Source organism: Medicago sativa, chromosome 4 (genome assembly GCF_051527215.1).
Source record: "Medicago sativa cultivar Bolivia chromosome 4, Bolivia_mono, whole genome shotgun sequence".
Taxonomy (NCBI): domain Eukaryota; kingdom Viridiplantae; phylum Streptophyta; class Magnoliopsida; order Fabales; family Fabaceae; genus Medicago; species Medicago sativa.
The window spans coordinates 38,459,849-38,477,216 of record NC_140752.1 but is presented as its reverse complement, the minus strand read 5'-3'; the positions used below and the strand labels follow the sequence as shown (position 1 = coordinate 38,477,216).

Here is a 17,368-nt window from a genome sequence, read left to right as displayed (position 1 = left end):
GAGGCAGTTCACACTCACAAGGATATTGTACTCTTTTTCCTTCACTAGAATTTTTTCCCACTCAGTTTTTTTTTCTAGTAAGGTTTTAATGAGGCATATCTTCGGTGAACATCATGGTGGAGTGTTATAAATATATTATAGTGGATGTTCATTAGTCATTGGGCCAAACATTTAGCCCATTAACCCATTTCCATACTCTTGTATCTCCTTATAAATAGGATGCATTGTAATAGAAACACATACATAAGAAATACCTTTATCTAACTTTTCTCTCTTTCTCTTCATCAATCTATATTTTCATAACAACTTTTGAATTGATGAAGATGTATGACACCCTTCCATGCTTAATTAATTATTGCTTTTTATCTTTATTGCAGTTGATAAATTGATGTGAAGGATGCATAGGTTCTTAAACTTTGGCGCTCAAGTAAGAATGGATGCTAGAATGTATAAAATTAAAGTATAATGTGTAAGTGATCATAATTAGGACGTGAAACCCCTATTTATAGTGATGGATCTGGTGTGAGAATCCTTGTTTGCTTCTATTTTCTTTCCGTAGCTTTAATGTGGTTTGTTACGAGGCTAATACGGATATTCAAAATAATTGAACTCCAGAGATAGAATAAGAGATCAATCTGATTTAAGTGACTTCCCTATTAGTAAGGACAACCCAATGCATATATGAATGTTTGATTAATGTAACCAAACTTGTGATAGACATAAAAGTCTATTCGGTTCAAATGATGTCCTTGTAATTGTCTAGAAGTTGGCTATGCTTAAGGTGGTGAAGCATGTTAGTGGTCTGATAGGATCGAAATGGTTGTTGATATACAATAAAAGGTTGTTATCCTGATTTTCACATCGTTCCAAGGTGCTATTTCTCTGAAGGTGGTATAGGAGATTGTTTCATGTGTTGCACCATATGAACTTCTGATCACATGAGTGGGTCTTGATTGGCCCCGTTTATTGGGCCTTTGTATCATGTTCTTTAATGGAATTTTCTAGTGGACGACCCAAATGATAATCGAGTTGGATCTTATAGACCCGTACATTTAAACTAGCCCTTTGTTAATTTAGAAATAAATTTTAGTCAAACTAATTTGTCAAATAACATAATTACTTTCTCATTTTCACTATTAATTGTTTCTTTCCTTTGTTAATTTAATCATTTTTAATAAATAATAAATTATATGTAAGAAAACTTTAAAAATACACATACTTTGTTACTTTATAATATACTAAATATTTCAACATAAAAATATAGTAATAAATTTAGCTTTTTCAAAAGGATATAAACTAAAGCACATTTCAACATTATACGGTTAAATCTTTTTATATTACATCATTAAATTCTTATTTTGGTTACTTATTCGAAGTAATAAGCATAAAATCAATATGTTATGAGTATTTTCTCAATAAATTTTGGTCAAACCAATTAATAATATCACTTAATTACTTTATCATTTTTATTGTAAATTATTTGTTTTATAAATGAATTATTTGGTCATTTGTAATAAAAAATAATTCAAACATTTTATATGCAATAAAACTTTAAAAATACAAATATTTAACGATAAAATAAATAATCCAACATAAAAATATAATAATTAATTTAATTTTTTCAACAGGAAATAAACTAAACAGTATAAAATATCTTCATGAGAAACTCATATTATTTTTAATAAAATTTGTTAATTCAACTATTATTTATATTTCAATTTTCAAGTCAAACTAATAAAAATAAATGTCTTGACAAAAAAATAAGTCATTTTGGTAGAATTATTATAAAATATTAAACCACCCAAAAAAAAATTAAACCTCTTTCCCTGTTTTATTATTATGTTTTTTTATTTATTAATATTGGTATATTAACACTCTAGAACATTTTTTTGGAGGCTATATTAGTCAAATATTTTCTTACTTTATCCTGGTTTTAGTGCTATTTCTTTGCTATATGAAACAAAAGTATAGTTAGTACTCAACATCACAGTTACAAGGGTAAAATTCTGATCTTGTACCCTAGCATCACTATTGTGACATACAAAGGGGGTCCACTTTTGGATACATGGAGGCCTATGATTGGTACTTGTGTTTTTTATTGGTTATATTCTCATATAGTGACGGTGTGTCCTCGGTCATTTTGCCCCAATAAATCGTAAGTAATAATTTCCATCTCATTTCATCTTCAATCTCATACCATTCTCAAATTCTCAGATCACAAACATAATTTTCTTTTCTTTCCCATCTATTTCATTCTTAGTCCATTCCTCAAATATAGTCAACAATAAGTTCTTGCCTTATCCTACCATATTAATCAGTACGTGGGTCGTTTTGTAATCTCTCTTGTTCTCTTACAAAAGTTTCAATTTTATTTTCGATTAAGGTTTTTTGTAGTTAGTACATATTTACATGTTCAATGATGTTGGATCAATTCAGACCGCATTAGGAAGTTCCATGTTTCAATGCATATTTAAATTTTTGAAAAAAATCAAAATTCTTAGTTCAAAACTAAATAGTTTGATCTCGATCTATTACCGACTATTCTGACTCTGCGATTATGTTGATTGTTCAAACATCATTGAATTAAATAGAGTTATTTTTCTTTGTAATTTAACAATTTCTTTCATTCAGATTTGTGATTTAATTTTTATTTTTTTATTTCAACTTCAGGTTTTCCAGAGATCAGTGTGCAAACGTTGTGGCTCTGAAGGAGAATTCATTCCTCTTAGTATGTTTTTCTATGACAAGTTATTCTTATCAATTATCTATGTGATGAATGATTATTTGTTTATTTTGTAGATTTAATTTATATTTTTTTTACTTAAGGGAGCTACCTTGCAACCCTTAATCCAATACTTGTTTTGATTTATGATTCTATTCAGAACCAATTTTTTTAAGATTTTAATTTAATTTATTCTAGACTATTAAAATGAAAACAGATTTTTTTTTTTTTGAAATGCAAAAACTGTGCCAAATGATTTATAACAACATATATGTGATGTTTATCTGTGTGTGATTTGTTTAAATATGAATGATTAAAAAAACAAAAACAATTCTCATTAAGAAATTGTTACACTTTTCTTAAATTTTTTAAAGATATAGCTTCTTGTGTTTCCAGCATCAAATTGGATCCTCTTTTTATTTTAGTGCATTTGCAGACAACGATCAACTGTTGGATTCTTTCAATGGATGAATCTAAGAGCTGGCCTCTAGGTGCAAATACAATAGAGACAAGAGAGGATATAATCTTTCAAGATGCATATTTGTTTTATTTTTTGTTAAATGTTTATTGATGAAAAATTAAGTAACACAACAATATTTGATAAATTTTTATGTTTGCAAAATTGTTGAAGTTTTTTAAGGGGTATCATCCCTTATTAACAATTAGATCCATACACTTTATAGTCACTCGATAAATTTATTGGTGGACATCTAGATATGGAGACAATAAGGAATGAAAAGGATATGATTTTCTAACGATTCAAATCAAATAGTGTGTTTGTAAATGAAGGGTTAAACAAAAAAAGGATGCTTGTTAAATGTTTTATTTTCACAAACCATTAATTTTTTAAAAGTTCAACTTCCTATATCACACATGAACTTAGACCCTCTCTAGTTTTTATAACTTGCACTTTGAAGATCACTTTTAGTCCTTGAATGATCTAATAGGTCACTTCTATCCATGAGAGGAGCACACTTCAAGGTCCCAAACCAACACAATAGCCCTACCCAATCTTTTAAAAAAATATTTGATTATTTGACACTCTTCTTATCTTTTAAACATTGTTTTTATATTCTTTGTTTCTTTTTCCTTCTCCATAATTACTTTTGTTATATGCATCAACCTGTTATATACATTTCAACTATTTATTTTACTTTCGGGTCTCCATATATCATATACGTTAAATATTTATGTATGTGTGACTACTTCCTAGCATCAAATATTTTTCTGTCAAACATTTTCTTTTTTTACCAATGCTGCAAATATAATTTGGTGATGTGTATTTGTCTAGGTTTTGATTCCCTTGAATTTTTCGACCCTTCCCTCCATGGTTGGTTACATATGATATGACCTATATTTTTTTTCACTTCATAATCTGGCATTGTCAATAGTTAGCTTAATCAAGTTCCTTACTTAATGGATTAAGTGTTCTTCACTAGTGAATGACAAATAATTTAAGTTATTACAGAGATAAAAGAACAATGAGTAGACTACAAGGGAAACGTCACAGCCATGACAATGATACACCTGTAATTCCCCCGAGGAATCCACGTGAAGAAATCAGTATAGGAATGGAATTCACTGGTGTTATAGATGGAATAATTCCAGGTGGATACTTGCTCACAATTAGAAAGGGAAATGGTGTTACATTGCGCATGTTCGCCTCTGATCAACCTTCACTAATTCAAGGTGATGGTAATGAGAATGATCCTTTGGTAGCAAGAAATGTCAGCCTCAACACAAATGAAAAGATTCCTGAGTTGGAAGTGGATGATGATTTTTCTCCAGATTACTCATATTTTGAGATGTCATCACCTTCAGATAAAATTCAAATGCCTGATCTTTTACAATATTTTGGAAAATTTGAGCCTGTTGTGTTTCAACCAGTCAATCAAACCAATTCTTCGAACAAAGGAAAGGGTCTGTCCATTGATTTAAATTCAGCTCCCACTCCAACCAGTCACAGAATCGGCAAAGATTCTTTTCTAGCCAGAAAATTTCCATCCCCGACAGTGAATATAAGACCACCTGATGATCTAATAGCAAAAACAAGTTGGCCAAGTAAACAAGGTTTGTCTTCTCATAATCAGAACCCTAAAGTTCCTATTCCTAAACAATGCAAGAATTAATAAAGCTGGTAGTTATATTAATCATTGCTAAGAGAAATGAAACTGAAAAGGTTGTGTAATTATGGAAACAAATATTTAGCAGAGATTAATGATACAACCCTATAAGCATTTTTATACTGATAATTTGATTTCTTTGGATATATTAAGAGGGTTTCAAGGTTACTCACATTTATCAAATATTGTGGCTTTTAACAAAAAAAATTAGGTGAGAAGAAAGGAAACAGTAGCAAAGGAAAGGGTGTTCTTCACTTTTGAGATGCTCAACAAAATTCAGAGATTTTAGGAAGGTTTATGTAGGTAAAACAAATTACATCTTAATAATTATACTTGGTTTGTGCTGGTAATTATTTTGGTGTTGTAGGGGAAGAGTTCACTGGACCTAGAAAATTTGAACTTTATTTTATAACTATATAAGTTTTGTCATAGATGTGTGCTTATATATGAAGTTTTTTGCAGGACAGTAATTGATTTGTAGATTAATTTATCAAAGTACAAATGCTCAAGGGAATTGGTATTTGGAGACGAAGGTGGAAGATATTTAGAGATGTTTTTAAAGCTTATGTGGAATTAAACAAGATAATTTCGTTGGATGGTTGATCAATTGAATTTAGATATTTTTTGTCATTGAACAAATCTAGTTGTTTTGTTTTTGTTTCTATAAATATGATGGATTTGATTTTTTTTTTAAAAATTTTAATATTGTTGAAACTAGTTGAATTATTACGTGTGACAATCTATATAATTGTTTTTTTTTTGTTGACAAAATCTATATAATTGTTTGTTATTGGAATTGAATGATGAATTCTATTGTCAAAAATGATTGGCATAACATAAAAATATATTCAATCTCATATCTATGGATTCTTCAACAAAAAAAAAAAGCACATATCTATGGAAAGAGTTGGGCAATTTTTGTTGAAGAGGGGCTCCTAGATTCCCCCGACTTTATAGATTTAACTGTTTATATTGAATGCATTCAAGGTAAATAGAATAGATTTCTTGAGAACAATATAAAGATTAGTATTAAATCATAAATGACACATAAATATACGACGAGGGGTATGATTAGTCATTTTATCTTACTAGTCAGTATGGTAGAAACATAACACCAAAGCAAAGCCAATAGATGTTAATTAAATTCTTGACAATTGGCCAAAAAAAAAATTTAAATTTTTGAGGCTTGTGGATTTTGATCGGAAAGTTAAGGATAAATAAATTTTTATAAAATCGGCCACTCAGATGTACACCACAGGCAACAGTGGTGCGATGAGACTTAGTCACTGTGCCACCTCTTCAGCCCCTCGGGGTTGGTCTCTGTCGATTTGTCCGTGTTTCCAGTCCGATTCCATTTTGTTGAGTTTTGTACTGTTCCAGATCTGTCCATAACTTTTAGAGGTGTTCTGATCAATTCCAATCACCGACGACCCTTCATCTTGTATATTCACCCCTCATTCTTGTTGTTTTCTGATCTGGGTGCTTGGTGTTCACCTGCAACCTTCCTCTTGTTGTTGTTGGTGGTTATATGGTGTAACACCCCGTTTTCCCAACATAAAAATTTCACATATAAATCAGAGTCATTCAACACAAACGGAATGTCACACTTCTTAAAAATGATAAATGGAATAAATAACAATTCATCCTTCATAAATTGGTCAACATAAATATTCAAAAACTTCGCAGCGGATTTTAATTCAACAACATAATTAGTCTTGACACGAAGGCCTCATCAAAACATCTCGTAATAATCCAAAAACTAAATCATAGTCATGTAAAGTCATAAGCAGTACGTAAGGAATAGAAAATAGCTACAAAAGTTCCAATCCGTTACGTATCAGAGCACCTAAAGACATAGTGAGAGATAGCCACTCACGACAGCAATCAACAACTACTTATTCTCGATCATCTGCAAGTTACTCATACGAAGAGCAACATTACCAAGCAGAAGGGGTGAGATTCACAAACAATAATGTTAAGTATATAATTCAACAATTATATTTAACAACATAAACATCATCAACATATCATAACAATGGTCATGTAGCATCATTATCATCATCATAATCAACTTCATAATCAACATCAATATCAACTTCATAAATCAACTTAACAACTTGACTCGACAATGCAACTTAACTCGACTATGCAACTCTATCATTTTACTCATGCATGTGGTACCATTCTAGGGCATAAGCCCTCATCGCTTTTGAGCATAAATATACTCCTAGGGCATGAGCCCTCGTCTTTATTGAGCAAAAGCTCCTAGGGCATGAGCCCTCGTCTTTAAATGAGTATGCATGGACTCAACATCTTACATCTTAGACAACATGAACGTCTTATATGAATCCAATAATTTGGATCAACATCTCACATCTTAGACCGACACATGCAGCTTTAATCAATAGTAAACAGCAACATGGCAGCACATCAATAATCTCAAGATATAACAATATCAAAATGTAATCATCGTCTCAAAACATCACTTATAATTCACATAATGCATATACGATTATATATATATATATATATATATATATATATATATATATCATCAGTAACAACATTAAATCATCTTATAACAACTTCACAGATCATCGTTAATATTATATTCAAACATCAACAATTCATCATATAACATCGTATTCAAACATCAACAATTCATCATGCAATTTTGTAAAAACATAATAAATTATACATAACATATTTCCATGTCAAACCAAGGATACTAGAAAGATATCACAATTATCAACAACTTTCATGTTTATACCAAAGACCAATTTAAAACAGAGACGTGTAAAAAAGACGCAAAAACATGAAACAGAGAATGCTGTCACCGTACAATTTTGCTAAGACCTCCTCGGAGTATTTTCATCATAACTCAAAAACTAAAATTCATTTTCACGTCAAACCAAATCCACTGGAAAGCTAACAAAATTATCTAAAACTTTCATGTTTACACCCAAGGCCAATTCTGTACCGATCAATACCAGTTTTTGTTTTGAAATCGAAAAAGTTGTGCAAAAAGTCCATAAAAATTCACTGTGACCTACGTGCAGTAATTTGACCATAACTCAAGTTTTATAAATCATTTTGACATCAGACCAACGACATTAGAAAACTAACATCCATACCTACAACTTTCGTTTTTACACCTAAGACCAATTATGTACCGATCAATACCAGTTTTCGTTTCAAATTCGAAAAAGTTGTGCAGAAAGTCCATAAAAATTCACTGTGACCTACGTGCAGTAATTTGACCATAACTCAAGTTCTATAAATCATTTTGACGTTAGACCAACGACATTAGAAAACTAACATCCATACCTACAACTTTCGTGTTTACACCTAAGACTAATTTTGTACCGATCAATACCAGTTTCTATTTTAAAATTTGGGGCAGAGATAAGAAAAAATCAGGAAAAGCAACTTATATTATTCAAACTTCACATTCATTCAAAATCATCACAATCAACAACAACAACTCAACATAATTCATACCCAATTCATAATATGACATTAACAACAACAATCATCAATAACCACAAATCAACAACATAACACTCTTAACCCTAATTCTCCAATTCTCAAAAACTAAACCTACAACATGTTAAATGAAATTTTCAGAATCATAGACTCAAGATTATTGAATGATAGTCCCACCCTTACCTTAGATTGATTGATTGCAAGGATTCTACAGACTTCTCTTCTCTGGTTCTTCTCTTCTCTAGGTTTCTCCTCTTTCTCCCAAAAACAGTTTGCACGTAATCGTTATTTTCTAACTCTGACTCTCCTCTTTATATAAACCTTAACCTATTTATTTTCTCTTAATTCCAATTCTGCCCCAAAGCCTCATTATTCTAAATAATTATATTTCTCCACTAAATATATTCTTCCTCTAAATATATTTCTCCACTAAATATATACTTCCACTAAATATATTCTTCCACTAAATATATTTCTCCACTAAATAATAAAATAGGGGCTACTAATAAATATCAACACATAATAATAAAAATATCACTTATCAAACATATTAATTAAATTATAACGGAAAAGACTCTAAACTCAATCAAATAAATAAATAAATAAAAATGGGCGTTACATATGGTGGTGGTGATAAGGGGTGGTGGTTCTGTGGTGGTTAAGAGGTGATTTTCAGGGCGGTTTTATGGTGGTGACGGGGTTGTGTTTTGACGCAGTCGGAAGCGTAGACTAGCAAACGCTAAACCTGAATTTAAAAAGAACAAGTTTGCAACCGACAAACTTGTGAAAATCGGGTTCCGGAATCCACCAGAAAATTGAGAAAATTCTGTAAAATATTATTGAATGAATAAAAGTTGACTCTTAGGTTACAACATGTTTTCGTGGTGATGAGGGGTGTTGATATGCATACTTGGGTGGTGGTATGTGGTACTGAGGAGGTTGTGAGGCGTAGATTTTTTAGGAGGTCTTATGGTGGTGATGGCTGGTGGTTTCGGTTGGTGTGCAACTGGTGAGAGTGAGCATTGGCGTTGGTGTTGGGTGTTGGTTGGTGTTGTTTGTCAATGGTGGTGATAGCAGTGGTGCGAGATGGTTGGGGAGGAAGTGTAGGTTTTGGTTTGTTTTGTTTTGTGGTGGTTGTAGTGGTGTGGTTTGGATGAGGTGTTGTGGATAATATGGATTCGGATCTCTCAGAAAGCTCGGTGGACAGGAAATAATTAAGAGGGGGTGTTTGGGCATTATTTTTAGGTAAGGAGTTGGTTGTTTATGTGGGAGGTGATGAGCTCCTCGGGTGTTTTGTTGTAGGTTGTCTCTGTGTAAGGTTCATATTCGTCGTTGCTAGCCCTTGTTGTGTTTTGGGTTGCTTTGAGTTTGGGTGATTCGAATGTGGGTGGTCTTGGAGCTGAACCTATTTCCTTTTATGCCATGATTTTTGTTTTCACACCACATTTGTGTTCTGGATTCTAGTGGGCCAATTGTTTTTGCTTCGGGGTCAGGAGTTGGTATCTATTTTGAAGTTTGTGTGGCTGATTTTGGTCTATTTCTCGGTAGCTTGGGGATGAGGGGTACCTTACTGATTTGACTCTGAAATCTGGTGGGCCGATCACTTTTGATTTGAGATCGGGAGTCAAAGCTTTGATTCAAGTTTTGCTTTGGTACTCTTATTATGATGTTTTTATCCTCGGTGGACCAGGGTTAGAGAGGTGGTGGAAGCCGAATGAGTGTTGGAATAGGCCGAGTGTGGCTCAGCTATGGGGAGGTGAAGAGGATGTTTGATTTGGGTATTTTTTTGAAGTGAGTAGTGGCGATGGGTGTGTATGAATTTTCTTTACTGTGGTTGTTTTCGTTGGAGTTTGATTTAGGTGGTGAAGTTGGTTTTCGTGGTGGTGGATATTTTGGGTGTTGAAGGTTAACACATTAGTTAGGTGATGATTGTATTCGTGTCTTTATTAGTGTTTATTTTGGGTGTTCCGCCGCTATATGACGCCTTTGTAGTCTTTGATTTACCGGTCTCAGTTCATCTTAAGCAGAGATCTAGTTTTAAATAAATTTTGTTGTTTTTTTTTTTGTTAAGGAAAATATTTATATTATAGAGAATGCAAAAGATATCACAACTCAATACAATAAAATAACTAAACTAAAATACTAGAAACATGAGGATACCATCGCAATATGATTCAAAATGATTGAGGAAAATATAATCTACGGTAGGTAGGTAGATTATATTTGTTAAGGAAAATATTTTTTTATAGAGTATATAAACACAATATGATTGAGCAAAAACTAATTTCATTTCACAAATAAATTCAAAATGTTGTCACTAACATCATGACGATACCATTGCTGTTCTTTCTCATTATTTTTATCGTACAAAGCTAATTGAAGCGAAACAATAAAGGAAAAAAAAACTATAATCTACGGTAGGTAGAGATCGTTATATTAGAGGAGCAGTTAAAATTTCGGTTTCTCTAGAACCAAGACCCCCTGTGGTAAAAATGTTGGCATATGAGAAGTGAGAACTTGCTTGAGCCAACTTAAAGCATCCAGATTAGAGAAAAACTCACCAGAGCTCAGAGGTGAAGCCTAAACATGCTAAAGAAGTGTTGAGTTGTGCAGTCGTTGATGCAACAAAGAAAGGATTCTGCAAAGGATGAAGATGCCAAATTGGAGACCAAGAGATGGTAGTGGTATCCATTAGAGTTATCAGACCAAATGAAAGAATCTTTTATGCTAGAGCAGAAATGAAGTTTGCGCTCTTTCTCATATTTATGATCAGATAGTTATTTATAAGTTCAAATTTCAAACACTAAAGAATTAAGAGCATCAGAAAGCAATGATTTTTACAAATTTCAATGAATCATAAGAAGTTTCATACGTGAGAGTTGGCTTGCACTCCTCACATATATCTTTTTTTTTTTCCTTCAAAAAAGATATATGTGAGGAGTGCAAGCCAACTCTCACGTATGAAAGATATACAAATTTACAAGCTACTACTAAAAGTTGTTAGGAATTGAACCAAGAGAGACGTGTTATATTTTTTGGGGTTGCACATGTATATGTGTGTGTGTGTGTGTGTGTATATATATATATATATTTCGAAATACCACTAAAGTACTATAGTCAAAGCCTCCCTAAGGGTAATGCTATTCAATCCTCCACTTTAGGTCCTTTAACAAAAAAATGTTTTTCATTAGGTTTTATAAACCAAAAGATCTCATCATAAGAATACAAAAAACTTCATATATTAAAACTCATTTTAAGCCTAGTTTATTATTAAAAATTATTAGGCCAGTATCATGGTAAACAAATCATTCTTAACTTTTTTTTGTTAAGTAGCCTAGTAGCAAGAAATTAATCTCTTAAGGTGAATAAGAGAGGATACAGAATTCAAACCCCAACTCTTACATATATAATTCAATGCGACAATTCATTCATGTTTTACTTCAAGGAACAATTCATTCGTATTTTACTTCAACAACATTATGAATATCATAATTATGTCAATGAAAGAGCATAATTATGGAAATTTAGAAAGGATTATTGGTGGAATGAAGGAATTGTTGTCAAGGTTATGAGCAAAGTGCTGCAGAGAAACTAAGGGTACTACAAGCTAATGGGTGTTGTGAGAAAAGTGATTGACAAGTATGCATGGAAACAAAAATACTAGAATGCAAGCATGTGCTAAGAGTTGATCAGGAAGAGCTCAAAACTGTGATTCAACAAGTTAGGGGCCATGTAAATTGAGGTTTTCAATGCAATGCATGTCTTAATGCACCTTTGTTAGGCTATTAATTACAGTGGAGATTTCCGATACAATTAAAAGATCGTTGTCATTTTTTCAAATAACAATTGAGGTTTCTGATGCAATGTATGTCTTAATGCATCTTTGTTATTTTATTAATTACAAGAGGAATGCTAGGGTCACATCCTCTAACACACTCTTTGGACACACTCTCATCTATTGGAGCCACATCATCACTTGTTTTTTATCTTTTCACTTGTAACCGGTTCTCCAAGTAGAGAGAAACCAGTTTAGAACAAAAATTAGAGAGAGAGAGAGAAATAATTCAGCCAGACTTGTGCAATTCTTTCCTTGTTCTTCTCTTGTTGTCCCTCTTCTTCTCAACGACAACCTATCTTGCCCCCTCCCTTCAATGCTTTTATGTAATTTCTTTATCCATTTCTCATAAATTTCTGTTGATGTAGCATCATAGAGAAAGAGATTAATTTTTTATAGGATTGAAAGGAAAAATTGTTAAATTGGGTGAACCTATAAAATTGAATTGATATATTATTATTTTTTGGTGTAGGAAGAGTAATGTTTCAAATGGAATGTGTAGTTTTTCTTTCATAAAAAAAGGAATGTACTTTAATGGAAATGGAATACATAAGCAGAGAATCTGACTTTGAAATTCTAGCTAGCAAGTGTGGATTAATGAAGGGGGTGTAGCTTATTTTCTCAAAGTAATACCTTGGTTGTAGACATAGTCCAGACGGTCTATGTATGGACTGATGAATGTGATACTGTAATTGACAGAGATTTTACTGATAAGAAGTTTGGTGGGTTCTAGTGAAGGCAGAGAGAGTGAAGACACTTGAAATAGCGGTTTTTCAAAAAACAAAGGACCCGTTGTTGGAGGAAGAAGGAAAGGTGAGCAACGTGATGAGGCGGTGGAAGAGGATCTTGTTTGTCGTCCGAGGAAAGGAGAGGGAGTGGAAAGAGTAGAGGAAACGTTGGTTGTTGAGTTAGTGTTTTCTCTCTCTAGTTTTTGTTTTGAACTGGTTTCTCTCTCTACTTGGAGAACCGGTTGCAAGTGAAAAGAGAAAAAAACATGTGATGATGTGGCTCCATTAGATGAGAGTGTGTCCAAATAGTGTGTTAGAGGGTGTGACGCTAGCATTACAATGCAGATTTCCGATGAAATCACACATATTAATTAATCCCCCCGTCCCAAAATATAAGCAAAAATTGATCAACAAAAATTAATGTATGTGATTCAAAATTTATACCAAATACATCAATTTGTATTGATTCATTTTTGCTTACATTTTGGGAGAGAGGGAATACAATGTAGTTTGTTGATGCAACACATGTTTTAGTGTCTATAAATCATACACATTGGCAATTACAATGTAAGTTCCCGTTGTAAAGCATGTCTCCGTTACATGTATTAATATAATGTAGATTACCAATGCATAGATTACCAATGCAACTCATGTCTCGATGTACATCTGTCACAAATATTAATTACTATGAAGGCTCTCGATAATGTATGTCGGATTGCACCTCAGTTACACATATTAATTACAATTAAGATTCTTTATACAACACAATCCACCACAATGAAATATTACTTACAATGTCGATATCCAATGCAATTCAACTAGTCTGAGTATTATTTTTTACTGTTACCTTTTGTTTAATTGGACTGAAATCTTGCTTGATCTATTTGAATCTCGGACTATAATACTATCTCCATCTCTAATTATATGACTCTTTTTGTGAGAAATAATTTGTCCCTTTTTATAAGATCCATTTGGTGTATAAAATATCTTCATGAGAAACTCGTATTATCTATACTATATATAAAGAAAACTATCTCTTTCAACACTTCTGGGTTGGATTTTTTCTCTCCAAAAATACCCTTAATGTTCAATACAAATAACACATCTAACAAATAGATAAGAATAAAATTAAATATTAAAACAAATGTAAAAAACACGATATGAATATATATATATATATATTTTTTTTTCTTTCTTTATCATTAAAAAAGTATAACAAACTAGATGAGTATATTTATACTTTCTTTTTCATCATTCCAATTATACCCTTAAACAACTTTTTCTATAATAAAATTGTTGCTGGTGTCATTAAAAAAAGAATTTATATTATATTTTTTTTTGTTATATTGTATTATTGTCGGTGTCGTTGAAATAGATAATCATAGTTAGTTTAATTTTTTTATAACTTGAAAGCAACACACATTTATATATATATATATATATAATATATATATATATTTGTTTTAATCAACATCAAAATTTCATAAAAAAAACATCGATTATAATTTTCAAACGTTAGCGCAATAAAAAGAGTGGAAAGACGGGCACGTAAGTGTCCATCTTTTCGCTAGTTTTTAATAAAATTTATTATTCAACCTTTATTTATATTTCAACTCTCAAGTCAAACTAATAAAAATAAATGTCATCTTATCAATCTATATATCAATCTATATATAAAAGTTAACCCAAAGCTAATGTTAGCCCTAATTTTAACCTAAACCCTAGAGCTAAAATTTACTATTTTATCCCTATTGCCCTATTCCTTTCCATCCTTCCTAAACCCTAACGCATGTTTTCACCTCCAAACCCATTCCTTTCCATCGTTCCTTTCTTCTTTCAGAAAAAAAAAACTATCGCTCCATCCCATATTCTCTCTTCACTTCCTGTCTCTCTCTCTCTCTCTCTCTCTCTGCATGAAATCTGCTCCATCTATCCATCTATCCCTCACCGATCCGATTCGAGTTCGGATCTCTGATACCTCACCGCTGCCGCGAACCACCGCCTCCGGCGAAAATGATAGCAATTTCGAGTGAGCGGCAAGGAGATTTCAGGGAGCGAGGGTGATAGGATCCTCCCTTCGTTCATCAGGAAAAAAGTGTTTTGTGGTAGAGAGGGTTTTCTGTTTCCAGAAGCTTCTAACAGAGTTTTTGTTACCTCATTAACACATGGTAATTTTTAATTTTACATTCCATTTAGTTTTTTATTTTGATTTGTCTCCAATATTTATTTTGATTTGTTTTTAGATTACAAAGTCTTTATAGTTCAAAGAATGTTTCTCTCTGAAATTTAATTGATTGTTGTTTGTTTGTTGCAAAAATACAGAACATATCCTTTAGAGTTAAACACTATAGAACAGGTAACGATGTTGTTTCAATGATTAGTGATGGTTTGGAAAACAGTCATGATTCCGTGGAGTCTAAAATTGTTTGGATAACGAAATCCTTCCAATGATTGTGACACTGCTTCTGTTTCAGAGGTCAATGTATCCGAGTCTCATGTAACTGGTATGGTATTTGTTGTATTGAAATTTCAATTAAAAATATCATTGTGCAGTGCTAATTTTTGATATGCGAATATTTCCTCTGCCATTGCAGAAAACTTTGGTGTGTGTGTATTTCCTTAATAAAACTCATATAACTCTCAACCTCGGAGCGATGATGAAAATGAAGAAGGTTGACTGATTATTGATCGATTTTATAATCCTTTATTGAAATTTATATTTGGTACTTGATTGAGTTGTTTAGTTGGAAAGTGATTGAAATTAGAATAAAAAGTGAACGAGTTCACATACAATTGTTTTTGTTCAATTTCCAAGTAAAAAATACTATTTTTGTCTTCTCTCATTTTTCCACATATCTCTTTAATCTCCACCATATACTCATTTGTTTCTTCAATTCATTTGATATTAATTTTGATTTCCCCCTTCATTTTTTGTGATGTTCGATTGCGAAAAAGTTGTTACCATGGTGGACATGACGAACACTTGATGCCGATGGCCATGCTCCATAACCTACCTCGCTGACATGCTTTATGAGAAGCGCAAAAAAAATCTCACAAGGTTTTGTTCGCTCTCTCTCTCATCTTGATTTTTATGTTTGTTTTTACTGATTATTGCAATTTGTTTATTTTCATTAATGTTGCAGTTCATCGGAAGGGCGAAGAGGGTGTGGCTTCAACTAGTTTTTAGTGTGTGTGTGTGTGTGTGTGTGTGTGTGTGTGTGTGTGTGTGTGTGTGTGTCTATATATATATTCTGTATTGGTATTTGGTTACAAACTTTTTCAGTTCTATTCTAATTCATTTAGGGTCTGTTTGATAGTAATTTCAATGGATGCAATGTTTGTAATATGATTTCAATGAGATTTGTGATTTATAGCAAAAATAATCATTGTGCAGCCCTGCCCTAACCAGTTGGCTTACATAGTGAATCGTGTTTAAATTCTTTCTTAATTGTCTCTTTGCATGCTCAGGTACAACTACTTCACTAACTAAACACATATCTCAATGAAGGTATGGATATTAAGCTAACTATTTGATTGGATATAGAAGAAAGCATTGAGAACGCATGGGGTAGGTCTGACCATCCTTTTAAGCATGCTTTGCAACTTAGCAGTATATGCAAGTTTTGGGATTTGGATTCATAATGATCATTATCAATACTTGAGTATGATGTTACTTATAAGGACTAAACAAATATAGCGGAAAAAATGTGATCCTATTAATAGGTTGTGTGCTCAAGATAAGCTAATTATAATTTCTGGTGTGTTGTCCTGCAGTTGGGGTTTTTCTTTGTCCGAGACTGAACTGTCGAGGCTTTGTAGTTGTGGCCTGCAGCTTTGGCAGCTGCCTGGTGGCTGGTTGTGTAGCTGGCAGTAGCTACTACTACCTTGCGGCTCATCTGTTTTCGGCCTCAGCTGGTTTTCTGCGATGCCTGTTGCTACTGGTGCAGTTGGTTGCGGTTGTTGCTTCCTGGTTCCTCCCTGTTTCGGCCTCAGTTTTGGCTTTTTTGGAGTGCTCCTCTTGGGCTGTGTTTTATGTGATCATAGGGGCAGAGCTTTGTGTTATACCCTAATTTTGGACCTAAAAATACTAACTCAATTCTTCTTTTCTTGCATTACAAGCCATTTGAACTGTCTCTGATCAATTACATCTTTCTCTGCATTTTATTTCAATGTTATTTGCAAAATTCATGAAAAAGGGCATTTTAGTCACTTCCTATGTCAAAATTTCTTTCAGTCTTTAAAAAAAAAAAAATTGTTTGAGTCTTTTCAATTAGTTTGAATAAGTCTTCATTTCAATTCTATGTCAAAATCCATTTCAAAAATTGCATTTGAAGTCATTTTAAGTCAGTTTAGCCCCTAGGGGCGTTTTAGTCTTTTCATGTGTTAAATTCCTGTTAAATCTCTTAAAATTGTCTCTGAGTCTATTAATTTGCTTATATAAGTTCTTGCTTTAGTTCTCTGTTAAAAAATCATT

At 32.4% G+C, this 17,368-nt stretch overlaps 1 protein-coding gene and 1 long non-coding RNA gene across 2 annotated transcripts; both read left to right on the top strand.

Moving 5' to 3' along the window:
* The first annotated feature begins 2,699 nt into the window (after positions 1-2,699).
* Positions 2,700-5,218, top strand: LOC146929250 (uncharacterized). Its single transcript, XM_085701247.1, has one exon. It carries the CDS (start codon positions 4,165-4,167, stop codon positions 4,849-4,851), a length of 687 nt encoding a protein of 228 aa, XP_085557373.1. The 5' UTR covers positions 2,700-4,164; the 3' UTR covers positions 4,852-5,218.
* Positions 5,219-16,118: 10,900 nt separating this feature from the next.
* LOC146929249 (uncharacterized) lies at positions 16,119-17,006 on the top strand. The gene is made up of 2 exons (XR_015005983.1): positions 16,119-16,462; positions 16,669-17,006. It is a non-coding gene; the product is annotated as an uncharacterized LOC146929249 (long non-coding RNA).
* The last annotated feature ends 362 nt before the right edge of the window (positions 17,007-17,368 follow it).

Coding starts and splice junctions, on each gene's coding strand:
- LOC146929250 (XM_085701247.1), top strand. CDS start 4,165: ATGACAAATAATTTAAGTTATTACAGAGATAAAAGAACAATGAGTAGA.